Raw genomic sequence first — 13,492 nt, 5'->3', positions numbered from 1 at the left:
CTACAAGAAATGATGACGATAATCATGCTTCAACTTCTAGAGTTCAAAGACAAGATTTGGAACCACGAAAGAGTAAAAGAGCAAAAATTGCAAAGGATTTTGGTCCTGATTTCCTCACATTTGTAACCGAAGAAGAGCCTCAAGCTTATAAGGCTGCATTAGAATCATCTGAAGCACCATATTGGAAAGAAGCTATTCAAAGTGAAATAGAATCCATCATGCAAAATAATACATTGGAATTGGTTAATTTGCCTCCTGGAAATAAACCAATAGGACACAAATGGATTTTCAAGAGGAAATTGAGACCGGATGGTACCATAGACAAGTATAAGGCTCGTTTAGTTGCCAAAGAGTATCGTCAAAAAGAAGGACTTGACTACTTTGACACTTATTCACCAGTAGCTAGAATAACATCTATAAGGTTATTAATAGCTATAGCGTCTGTGTACAATCTTGAGATACATCAAATGGATGTCAAGACTGCATTTCTAAATGGTGAATTAGACGAAGAAATATATATGGATCAACCTGAAGGTTTCATTGTCAAAGGTCAAGAAAAGAAAGTTTGCAAGTTGATTAAGTCATTATATGGACTCAAACAAGCGCCTAAGCAATGGCATGAAAAATTCGATCATAATATGATTACGAATGGGTTTGTAATCAATGAAAGTGATAAATGCATTTATGTTAGGAAAACGAAAAATGCTTGTGTTATTGTATGTCGATATGTTGATGACATGCTTATAATGGGAACAAACAAAGACGTGATTAACTCCACAAAGAAAATGCTAAATTCTAGTTTTGATATGAAAGATATGGGATTAGCTGATGTGATTCTTGGAGTTCGAATTCTAAGGAATTTAGGTGGATATGTCCTAACTCAATCACATTATGTGGAAAAGGTTCTAAAAAGGTTTGGACATTATGATTGTAAACCTGCAGTAACTCCTTTTGATCCCATTCATAAACTTACTAAAAACAAAGAAGAGAGCGTATCTCAATTGGAGTATACCCAAGTTATAAGTTGCTTGATGTACATTATGAATTGTACAAGACCTGATCTTGCTTATTCAATAAGCTGACTAAGTAGGTATTCAAGTAATCCTGGAAGAGATCCTTGGAATGCTTTAATAAGGGTATTGAGATACTTAAAGCATACAATGAACTATGGTTTGCATTACACTCAATATCCCCCAGTATTAGAAGGATATAGTGATGCAAATTGGATTTCAGGGAGTACAGACAGTAAATCCACAAGTGGATATGTATTTACACTTGGTAGAGCAGCTGTGTCATGGAAATCATCCAAGCAAACATGTATAGCACGTTCGACAATGGAATCAGAATTTATAGCCTTAGATATAGGTGCTGATAAAGCTGAATGGCTTAAACATTTTCTGGAAGATATTCCATTATGGCCCAAGCCTGTGACCGCAATATGTAAACATTGTGACAGCATGGCTGCACAAGGTCGAGCCAAAAACGTTGAATATAATGGGAAGTCGAGACATATAAGGCGACGACATAAAACCATTAGACAACTACTCAAGAATGGAACTATTTCCATTGATTATATTAAATCTAAGGAGAATATTGCCGATCCTTTGACAAAAGGCCTATCCAAGGATCAAGTGGCATTTACATCGAGGGGAATGGGTTTAAAGCCAACTCAATGAGTTATAACTTGACGGAAACCTAACCTAGCCAATTGGAGATCCCATGGTCTAGGTTCAATAGGCAAACTAGTTGAGGAAAACTCAAAGTAAATAACAAAATATCTTTACTCATTCTTATGATGGAAAACAGTGTGTTGCCTGTAAGACGAAAAGGGTGAATAACTATTATTAATAATGCTAATATCTTATGATTAAGATGAATAGAACAGGATATTCTTTATTAGCATTACCTATATGAGATTGATGTGGGGTCGCATCTTTGAGAATTGGTATGGCTACAATTCTCTAAAGGTTTCATGAAATCAGGATATGTTCAGGACCAAAATGAACACAACCGTATGAATTGACGTGTGTCAAGATGTGATATGTGTGATACTTATTGTTTCGATTTTACTACAAAGAATGATCAGTTCAAGATAGTAAATTCACTGCTTCATTAGGTAAAACCGATAAGTACTCACTAGAGAAGGTTCAAGTCCAAAAGACACTTATCCCGATGCGTATCATATCTAAGTTCCCTGGAAAGACGTTACTAATTTAGCTAGTATCTTATTTTCTATTCAAATGTGGGGTATTGCTAGAGTTTGAATAGAAAATGTGGGGTATTGTTGGAACTTGTGTTATGTGGGATTGCCAGTCCCACATCGCCCAAACACCTTTAACACTACATCTTTATAAGTGAGTTCACTCACTTATAGTTTGAAATGAATTGGGCCAAAGCCATGGACCTTGGGCTTTAGACTTGGAGGGTTTGGGTGTATATATTAAATGTTAAAGATGGACCTTGGGCCTTGGGGCTCTTGGGCTCGGATGGACGAAAAACACAAGTTACGTTTTTGACTTTTTGGATTCAGTTTTTTCCGAAAGGATAAAAATGATTGAACAGTTACGTTCAGTTTTTAAAAATTGATTGAACAGTTGCATTCGGTTTTTTAAAAACTGATAAGCATGAACGGTTGTATTTGTTCAAATTATGCCATTATATATATGGTAATAAAATCAGAAACTCATTATCAATTTTATTTTTTCCCTTCTCCATATTTCACAGAGAAACACTCAATCAATTCGCCAAGAATCCAAGTTCGTGTGCAAGAACTTGGATTAGATAGTTGTATCCTGCAAGATAGACGTCCATTTGAACTACTGCACTGGTGTAGGGGCGTATTTCTGTCTTAAGAGATTGCTACTGCAAGCCTCTATCTTCTTAACCAAGTCAATGTTTTGTGGTTTATTAATTTAGTTTTATTAATTGTTTATATTGTAAGATATATATATATATATATATATATATATATATATATATATATATATATATATATTGTATCCTTGTGAAATTTCTATTCGAAATAAACTGTGCAATTGTTGTATAATATATACTTAACATTTGATTGGTTCTAACAATTTGCCCGTCCATCCCCAACCCAACCTAACCCAACTAACCAAACCCAATCTAACCAGATTGTAACCCATATCAATTAATGCTTATACTACACCCAAGTGTGCCAAGTCCAAAAACCAAAGCCCTTTCTAATATTTTTTTTTTAATAAATTACCCTTTATAATTACTTAAGCTTTTAGGGAATAAGAAGTTTTGATTAGTCAGTCCATATTCGTAGTATCTAAATCCTAAAGTTTTATAGTAGATTGATTTATGAAATTGGAGTAAGCTAGCTTTGATGCTACTTGGCTTAATTTTTTTAGGAATTCTTGGAAACTAAGTTGTTACAAGATTAAACTTGAAAAAGTTGGGCAACCCAAACCCAACCCAAGTAAAGCCTAACCTAATTAAACCCGAGCCCAAATAAACCCGAATGAAACCCAAACCGAACCTAAGCCCGAATTGTAAAAGTTAGGTTAGGATTGGGTTGACCTTCTAACCTGACCAACCTGCTTGAGTTGCACCCCTAGATAACATGAAGAAAGTCGAAGTTCCACCAAAAACCAATTGGTAATACGGGGAGTAGCTCAACCTCTTATAAGCTCTTTGCAAGGTTTCTCCTTTAACCGATGTGAAACTCTTTTACCTTCACATCCTCACTTATATATATATATATATATATATATATATATATATATATATATATATATATATATATATATATATATATATATATATAAAGAGGGCCGGCGCCAAGAAGAAGAGAGAGAGAGATGTGTTTGTAGAATTGTAGGGGAATGTGTATTGTTATCCCTACTACATTGTGCCTTTATTTATAGTAGTAAAAGGAGAGATGATATTCCTTCATCCCCAAGGAATACAAGATATAATCGAAAAGGATAACTAGAATCAAATCTAATCTAGGATTTATACAATCACACTTAAACTAGGAATGTTTAGAACACTCCCATTTGAGTGTGTAAATAGTCAAGGTAGATTTAGCATCATGCAGAAGTTGAGGAAGTCGACTCATCGGCACTGATTCTAAGGAACAACACTTATTCTCGATAAGGTAGGAACTTGCATAAGTAGTATGTCTCACTAAAAAACCCTAAGACTATGGCAAAAACCCAAGGAGGGACAAAATCCATAGTCTAAGGAAAAATGTGTGAGAAGTGTAAAGTCAAAAGAAATGTGTACGAGACATCATTAGGGATATGACTAGCCCAAAGTGGGTGCCTCGTTAAAACCTAGTTAGGTAACAAAAACCCAGTGTGAAAAATGCTCCTAATCATAGGGAAAAAGAGTACATTAAGAACAAGCAAGTATCTACAGGATACTCCCCCTGAGTTTGACATAATTCCAAAGAGAAATAGCAAAGTTACAACTCAGAAAGTTTATGCATATTAATTCCATGAACAAGCTTTTGAAACGTCCCCTTCGGCAGTGATTTGGTGAAGAGGTTAGCCAGATTATCTTGTGAACGGATTTGCGTGACTTCAATCTTCTGATGCTTTTGTTGTTGATGTGAAAAGAAGAACTTCGGCGTAATGTGCTTGGTGTTGTCTCCTTTGATGTAACCCTTGTTGAGTTGTTCGATGTATGTTGCGTTGTCTTCAAAGATCGTCGTCGGGAGATCAACAGCAGGATAAAGATCGCAAGAGCTTTAAATAGTGGCCCACTACTGCTCTCAACCAAAAACATTCTCGAGTTGCTTCATGTAAGGTAAGGAGAAAATTTCAGCATGGTTAGACGAAGTGTCAACTAAGGTCTGTTTAGTTGACCTTCAAGATATTGCGGTGCCTCTAATGGTAAAGACATAACCCGTTTAAGAACACGCCTTGTACGGATCAGACAAGTATCCTGCGTCGGCATAACCAACAAGGCGAGAATCAACTCGAGAAGCATAGGGTGCGGCACCATTCTAGGATTCATAGGGATAGAAGAAGCCTAAATCCGTAGTACCCTTAAGGTAATGGAAGATGTTTTTCACGCCAATCCAGTGTCTGCGTGTAGGTGCATTACAGTATCTTGCCAAAAGATTAACAGCGAATGAGTTGTTAGGTCTAGTGCATTGAGGTAAGTACAATAAAACACCTATTGTACTTAGATAATGAACTTCAGGCTCCAAAATATATTCATTATCCTCCTTCGGACGGAAGGGATCTCATTTTGCATCTAGCGATCGAACGACCATAGGAGTACTCGAAGGCTTCGCTTTATCCTCATTAAAACAGCGTAACACCTTCTGGGTGTAGTTCGATTGATGTACTAGGATTCCATCCGAACAATACTCTATCTCGAGACCGAGACAGTATCGAGTCTTACCTAGATCTTTCATCTTAAATTCTAACATTAGGTGTGCGGCAGTTCTTGCGAGCTCCTCAGGAGTTCTGATAAGGTTCATTTCATCGACATATACTGCAACAATCGCAAATCTGGAATGTGACTTTTTAATGAACACACAAGGGCATTGTTCATTATTTACATATCCCTGACTAGTCAAATACTTACTCAGATGGTTATACCATATTCTTCTAGATTGTTTCAAACTGTAGAGTGAACGCTTCAGCCGAATTGAGAGCGTGTTTCGAGGTTTGGAAATATTTGAACCAGTCAATGTAAGTTCTTTAGGAACTTTCATATAGATTTCTGTATCAAGATCCCCATATAGATACGTGGTTACTATGTCTATTAGCTGCATCTCCAATCTTTCAGAAACTACAAAACTGATAAGGTAGCAAAAAGTAATCACATTCATAACGGGTGAGTAAGTTTTGTCATAGTCAATCCCTGGGTGTTATGAGAAACCTTGTGCAACAAGACGAGCTTTGTAACGCATAATTTCGTTCTTCTCATTACGCTTCCGAACGAAAACCCACTTGTAGCCAACATGCTTCATATGTGGAGAAGTAAAAGTTACAGGTCCAACACCTTATGTTTCGCAAGCGAATCGAGTTCGACTTGGATTGCTTGTTTCCAGTTTGACCAATTAGTTCTATGTTGACATTCATCAACGGAACGTGATTCAATGTCATCGCCCAACATGATCTCAGTAGTTACTGCATATGCTAATGCATCGTCAACAATTTTCTCATTTCTACGCCACACATCATCTAAGCTAGCATAATAGACTGAAATCTCACGATTCTTGGGAGGAAGATTGGTTTCTTCAAGGACGTTTCGATAATCTAGAATTTCCTCATGAGTTGGATAGAATGAGTAAGCAATAGTCGGATTCACGGTAGGCTCTTCAGGACCTTGTGTCATGGGTTTTTTCTTTCGGGGGTGTGAATCCTTTGAACCAAAGGGCCTGTCACGCTTTTGTGTAGGGGCAGATGATTGGCTAGCCGCTAATGTACGTGGATCACTAGAATTTGAGTCCTGGGCCTTCAGGAGGGAAGTTCGTAGTACATTTGGTACATCTATCTTAACAGGCGTATTTGCAGCTGGAATATGTGATCTTGTCACACGCGCTAAATCGGTGAAAGCATCTGGCATACTCTGAGCTATGCTCTGGAGATCTAATATGCGTTGTACTTCAGTTTCAGACTGAGCAGTGCGGGGATCTAAATGAGACAAAGTGGGAATCGTCTAAGATAATTTGCGTCGTTCTTCAAGAACGTTGACATTCTTATCTCCCCCTAACGACGAGAAGACCGGCTTATAGAAGTGAAAATCAGGGAAACAAGCGGTAAACAGATCGTCTGTCAGAGGTTCTAAGTAATGAATAATCGAAGGAAAATCATATCTGACATAGATTCCCATCCTTCACTGAGGCCCCATTTTTGTACGTAACGACATCGAGATCAGCACATATACGGCATAACCAAAAACGCGCAAATGCGATATGTCAAGTTTGTATCCGGTAACCAACTAAAGGGCACTAAATGGTTGTGTTGCAACATGCCTCAGGTGGACCAATTTTGCTGCGTGCAATATTGCATGGCCCTAAGCAACGATCGGGAGCTTAGTATGTTTAACCAACGATTGAGCAATCATTTGTAAGCGCTTAATGAAAGCCTCTGCCAGGCCATTCTGGGTGTGAAATAGGGTACATGGTGTTTAACTTCAACCCCAACTGACATGCAATAGTCATCAAAAGTTTTAGATTTGAATTCTCCAGCATTATCCAATCGAATATATTTGATTGGATAATCAGGGGGTGAGCCCTGAGTTTGATAACTTGAGCCAACAGTTTGGAGAATACAGCGTTCCTTATAGACAATAAGCACACGTGTGACAAACGTGTGGAAGCTTCAACCAAAACCATAAAGTATCTAAATGGTTCGCAGGGAAGGTGAATTGGTCCACAAATGTCCCCCTGAATCCATTGTAGAAAAATGGGAGGATTCGAACGAATCTTGTCATAAGAAGGCTTAGTAATAAACTTTCCCATTGAACATGTTTAACATTCGAACCTAAGCTTTGGGTTAGTTAATGCTTATGTGATGATTTGAGGATACGACGCATCACTATTCGTCTAAGATGTCCTAAACAATCATGCCAAAGTGTAATTTCTTGCGCGGTCCCAATAGTAGGGCCAGCCACATAGTGGCATTCTATGGGGGCGAATGGTCGTAGTATACAAACCACTCGGGATACACTCCATCTTCTTTAGAATGCGCTTCTGGCCATATTCGTAGGAAGTTATGCACAGAAATTCAACCCCATTTTCTACATGGGTTTCAGCATGGTAATTGTTATTTCTAATGTCTTTGAAACTCAACAACGTTCTTCCGGAACGTGAAGAATAGAGTGCTTGAGAAATGGTCAAGATTGTACCATTGGACAACATTATACATGCTTTACCATATCCTTCTATCAGGTTGGATAGGCCTAAAAGGATTGTCAGATGTGCATTCTTAGGTATGAAGTTAGTGGAATAGATGCGCTCACGCAAAACTGTATGCGTGGTTGCCCTATCTACCATACAACTAACATTCCCACTAGTCATACCTAGAATGAAAAATTAATTTGAATCGGTCACATGCATAAAAGTTCATAAAAACAAATATCAATTCAAAATAATTTCATTTATTCAAGGATGGTAATTGATTAAAACTTAATATCCAAAAAACAAATCACCAACAAATAATCCAAACATAAAGGAAAACTATTCAAAAATCAACCAAAAACAAAGGAGGGGTTTGGCCACTAGGTGGAATTCGACCCCCATTGTCTTATTTCAACTAAAAAATACAAGTCTATGTCTAAGATTCTAATCTTCCATAGGGGTGGTATCCTCTTGGAAGTTAGAAACATCCATCTTTGTAGTCTCCAGTTCATTCACTTGCACAAAGTTTGATTCAAACTTCTTATGACGAGAACGATATTCATTTACAACCTTCTTGGGAGTTCGACAAACATGAGACCAATGGTCATTTGAACCACAGCGATAGCACATATCCGCATTTGGGGCCTTAGGAGTGAGGTTTGAGCGTTTCTGGGCTTTATTTCCTCCCTTAGATGGGCCTTGACTCTGTTGACCCTGGTGGGATGGCTTTTGGCCGCCCCTACCACGCCTCTTTTGCCGTTTTGGGCATTGGTTTGTGCTATAATGTGCTTTAGGCATAGTAGCCGCCCCAGTAGGTCGACCTTGATGATTCTTCATTAACAACTGGTTTTGTTTTTCAGCGAGAAGTAAAACAGAGATCAAATCTGATAACTTAGTGAACTTTTGAGCTATATATTGTTGCTGCAGGACAATATTAGAAGTAGAGAAGGTCGAATAGGTATTCTTTAGGAGATCCTCTTCGGTCAATGTTTCGTTACAAAACTTGAGAAGTGATTGGATTCGACAAACTTCATAATTATATTCATTCATAGACTTAAAGTCTTAGAAGCGCAAATGTTGCGAGTCATGTCTTGCTTCAGGCAAGAATATGTTATTTTGGTGATCAAAATGATTAGCCAAAATGACCTATAGTGCACATGGATCCTTCGCAGCAAGATACTCAGTTTGCAGAGTGTCATGGATATGTCTTCAGATGAAGATCATAGCAGTGTCTTTTTAAGCTTCGCCAACAAGGTTGTCCATCTCTTCTTTAATGGCGGGAAGTAAGTTCTTGGCAGTGAGGTGGATCTTCACATCTTGGACCCACTTGAGCTAGTTCCTTCCAAAGACCTCCAAAGTCGTGAAGTCGAGTTTGTTCAAATTCGACATGTTCCTATCACAAAATAGATGGACAAGATATGGTTAGTGTAATGGAGAAAAATCAATCCATTCACATAGGAGTTAAACATACAGGTTCTAATAGACATGTATTGGTTTAATTTTGCATGAAAAACTTTGGGTTTTCATGGGTGATGTTTTTAAATGAAAACTTCAGGTTTTCAAACAAGGCATGTTTGTAAGAAACTTCAAGTTTCGAAATAATTATGAACCTCAAGTTCATATATTCCTGCAGGCAAACACAAATATATACAGAAATATGCAACAAGAATATGCAAAAATATAACTTTTAGGTTTACAATTATAATTGAAATTAACTATTTGGACTTCAGGCCAAATTAAAATGTGGGTAAAAAATATATAACCCATTAGGCCTAAAATAATTAGGCAAATAAAACTCGGGGCCCAAAAGAAAAACTAAGCCCACGAGTAGGCTAGGGTGTCTCGGGTGGGGTTGCAGGACCACGGGAATAGGAGAAATTGGGGGGGGGGGGGTGGTGCAAAAGGAACACCCTAAAAAAACATAGGAACCGGTTTTTAGGTCGTTGGGGGAAACATGCATTGGGCCAAAACAAGGAACCGGTTTTTAGGTCGCTGCAGGTGAGCCAAAAAAAAAACAGGCCGAAAGATGGAGCCCAAAAAATTAGGGAGCATGCTGAGAGATGAAGCCCAATAAGGCTCGAGTTGGGTCCAAAGACACCCCAGCCGTAGCTGGGTGCGTTCGCCAGGGAAGAAGGCCAGCGCTACTGCTTCAGGTGGCCGTGCTTTGGGACAACAGTGCTCGGGGCGAGTTTATAGGGCGTGGGAGACCTTAAAGGTTAATGGCGATTTGAAAAAAAAATCTCAACATTCGTTGTAAAACCCTAGAAATTCAAATCGGGTTTATAGAAAAATTTCAATGAATCTTGGTCCAATTCCAGTGTTGGACGACTTCTGGTTGTCGTCGACATGAACAAAACGTTCAGGGTGGTGGCTGCAAGCCATCCCGTGGTCGATATGGACAAGGACACCGTCAATGGTGTCAGGTGTTTTGGGTTTGCACATGGAGCTCTCGGTTTCAGCACGGTTCAACGACAAGTTGCAGGTTGGGCGAGTGCTCAAGGTCATGGGTTTGAAAAACCCAGGCTGTGGTTTTCGATTGCTTTTTGTTTTTTTTTTTTCAATTCATATATAATTCAATTCAAATCATATTCAATTCAATTATATGCCTATGCAAAAACAATAATATGTTAATTGAATTCAATTTGATGCATATACATATATTTGATGCAATTTATGGCAAATATCAAATTCACATAATTCAACAATTATGATTACGATGCATACACAATTTATGTAGAATCTAAAATTCGTAAAATGTAGAGTTGGGTCATGCATCATGGTGAATGTTCATGCTATCAGAGCTGCAAAAATATCGAGATAAAAACCGTTGTTTTGAAAGAATCTAATTGCGTGATGATATGGATGAACTGGTTTGATGTAGAAAAATTCTCTAATGTTAGATTCCTAAGCGCAGCGGTAGGAGCGTGCTGATAACATGTTGTGGTCTATTTTATCTAACAAGGTTAAAGAGGGCCGACGGCAAGGAGAAGAGAGAGAGAGAGAGAGAGAGAGAGAGAGAGAGAGAGAGAGAGAGAGAGAGAGAGAGAGAGAGATGTGTTTGTAGAATTGTAGGGGAATGTGTGTTGTTATCCCTCCTACATTGTGCCGTTATTTATAGTAGTAAAATGAGAGAAGATATTCATTCTTCCCAAGGAATACAAGATACAATAGGAAAGGATAACTAGAATAAAATCTAATCTAGGATTTACACAATCACACTTAAACCAGAAATGTTTACAATATATATATATATATATATAGAGAGAGAGAGAGAGAGAGAGAGAGAGAGAGAGAGAGAGAGAGAGAGACATTGCATGAAAACGATATTGCACTTTGAAAATAGCTAATTCTCACACTTCTATACACATAACGCATTAGGTTTTAAAGGTCCGTTTGATTAGTTTTAATTTTTTATGCTTGAAATATGATGAAACTACTTGTTTAATACGAATGCGCTTAAAAAAAAAAGAAAAAGATATAGATCAATCAAACTCCGATTAAAGAATGAGGCTCCACTCTAGCATGGCCAGCGGTTGCCTCGCCCGCCCCTCTTTGGACTGTTAGAGCCCATGATTTCTCCGCCTGAAGCCACCACCGTCACCCAAAAAAAGAGATAAGAGATCAAAATTTAAAAGTGAACTTTAAGTTAATTCTTAAGCTCCAAAATTAGGAGTTTCATTGAAGGGGAGGATTCAATACACAAATCCATATTTACAAAGATCAAAATCAAAATACAAAACGAAACTCGAAGATCACATGGAAACATCAAAATAGGTGAAATAGCTAACCCTACTTTAACTCCTCCCTCAAAATAGGTTCCTCTGCTGTTTCTTGTCAATTGAACCGTCTTATTATATATAGTACGTATTTAGATAATTACATCTATGCACTTGTATATGCATCAATTTCCCATAAAAGGTAGGGTTCTCTATGTACAATGGAGTGGAGTCGCCGGCCGATACTTTAGTAAAATCTTCATCACTTCCTCTCTCAGCGATCTAAAGCAGTAATTACCATCCTGCAATACACATTTACAACAATAAATAAGAAATAATAAGGGATGTTGAAGTACAATTAGTATTTGCTAAACAATTTTCCCCTTGAATAATCACATCGATCAACTAATGTACCAAATAACCTCAGAACTTCTATATGTTATACAGGATTCTGCGAGACCAATAGAGTATGCATGTTATGTTAGTGACTCGTTCTACGTATATTCTGTCAACGATTGATAGCCTGACAATATACTGTACTAATTATCTAATGAGATATCCTATGCATATATAGTTCAAGGGAATAAATTAGTATACCAAATATGTTAATGATCGATCCAAGATATACGGTTCCAAATTCTCCAAATTCTCAATCTTGCTTTCAAGGTTAACTTGGTCAGTTCTTAATCTAGTGAGAGATTATCTTTTTTTTTTTACTCAAAAGTGAGAGATTATCTAAACCAAATGATATATGCACGCTTCTTCAAGTTGACTCTGATATCTATTGGGCGTTAGCTAGAGAAGCAAGGACATATATGCATATATCATTCTAAACATAGCTAACAACCAATCGTAACCAGTCGGACTTCTAGGTTCGGCGCGTGTCAAAGCATCAGCAGACGATTTCCTCCTTGTTAATTTCTTGAAGTTCAATGCTCCTGGTGTTCCAGCTGCATGTAAAACCAAAAGAAAATAAACATAAACAAAATTAAACATTTAAATTTCTCACAAAAAATAAATTATACAGTTAACAATAACAACTATAACCGAGCAAGTTGATCGTAACCGGAGAAGTGTAGTATATGTACCGTCGTTTTATTGTAGTTTAGAATATAAAATAGATAACTTACGGGTTCTCGGAGTTCCTGGTGTGGTTGGGGACTCCGAGGGGGAGCCGGAATCAGGTGAAAGGTTTCCAAGGGTGGACGAACTAGTCCTGAGAATAGTAATGCACCGAGTGACCGGCACCTCATCCGCAGCCATTGGCGGAGAGGACGGGATAGACATAGAGTCGTACTTCCGGAGCTTGCCGAGGCCGGATTCGGGTGCCGGTCCGGCGAGTGTTTCATCCCAAAGCTTGTGAAGGAAACCCATGATGACTTATTTTTTATTTTGTCTAATACTAATTGTCTCTCTGTAACAACCGACGAAGCTGGCTGTGCGATGTAACAATGGAAGTTGTTATGCGTAGGTTCGTGACCCAAGCTATACGACTGTTACAAAGAGATTGGGAAAACAAAGCAAATAAGAGATAGGATGAGAAAATTAATACGTAGAAAGGAAGATTTTTTCTATGAATACAAGGTGTTTCAGGGTTCTTATAAGAAGACACAGGCTTTGAGAGAGAGAGAGGTGGTAATGGCTAAGCCAAATTCAGTAAACGAGCGAACGGCTAAATGGCTTGATTACATTGGAGCCATCCAATTTGCTTCTCGTTTTTGATAACTTATTTTGAGTAACTACTCTATTGTTTGGGGTTAAGGGGCTTGCATGCATGTAAGCATATCCATTAATTTTAAGTGATGCTATTTTCACCTAATCTCACTCTCAGTCTCACTCACCTGTTTCTCATTCTTTCAATTTCTTTATTGTAAGGATAATTTCCTTACTCAACTCATTCGTTACTTAAATCTTATCCTTTTTTTTAATTGTATTTTCACATATT

General features: G+C 37.9%; 1 protein-coding gene across 3 annotated transcripts; it reads right to left on the bottom strand.

Annotated features, from left to right (window-relative positions):
• Window positions 1–11,477: 11,477 nt before the first annotated feature.
• On the bottom strand, window positions 11,478–13,147 carry LOC137708558 (dormancy-associated protein homolog 4-like). Of its 3 annotated transcripts, none has more exons than XM_068447663.1 (3): window positions 12,678–13,146; window positions 12,414–12,497; window positions 11,478–11,849 (listed from the first exon to the last, which is right to left on the bottom strand). In XM_068447663.1, exons 1-3 carry the CDS (start codon window positions 12,919–12,921, stop codon window positions 11,842–11,844), a joined length of 336 nt encoding a protein of 111 aa, XP_068303764.1. In that variant the 5' UTR covers window positions 12,922–13,146; the 3' UTR covers window positions 11,478–11,841. The 3 variants fall into 3 exon arrangements, with proteins under 3 accessions (XP_068303764.1, XP_068303762.1, XP_068303763.1); XM_068447661.1 differs by having other exon boundaries at window positions 12,395–12,497; window positions 12,678–13,128; XM_068447662.1 differs by having other exon boundaries at window positions 11,648–11,849; window positions 12,405–12,497; window positions 12,678–13,147.
• Window positions 13,148–13,492: the final 345 nt, after the last annotated feature.

The sequence above is a fragment of the Pyrus communis genome, chromosome 11, assembly GCF_963583255.1.
Source record: "Pyrus communis chromosome 11, drPyrComm1.1, whole genome shotgun sequence".
NCBI classification, from domain to species: Eukaryota; Viridiplantae; Streptophyta; class Magnoliopsida; order Rosales; family Rosaceae; genus Pyrus; species Pyrus communis.
The sequence above is the reverse complement of the archived record's forward strand: the minus strand, read 5'-3'. Positions and strand labels throughout refer to the sequence as shown.

Bases quoted from the DNA above. Each gene is read 5' to 3' on its own strand.
- LOC137708558 (XM_068447661.1), bottom strand. From the start codon at position 12,921: ATGGGTTTCCTTCACAAGCTTTGGGATGAAACACTCGCCGGACCGGCA. The intron at 12,498-12,677 runs GTAAGTTATCTA...TTTTACATGCAG, and splicing joins ACCAGGAACTCCGAGAACCC to CTGGAACACCAGGAGCATTG. The intron at 11,850-12,394 runs GTTGTTAGCTAT...TGTGTATTGCAG, and splicing joins AGTCCGACTGGTTACGATTG to GATGGTAATTACTGCTTTAG.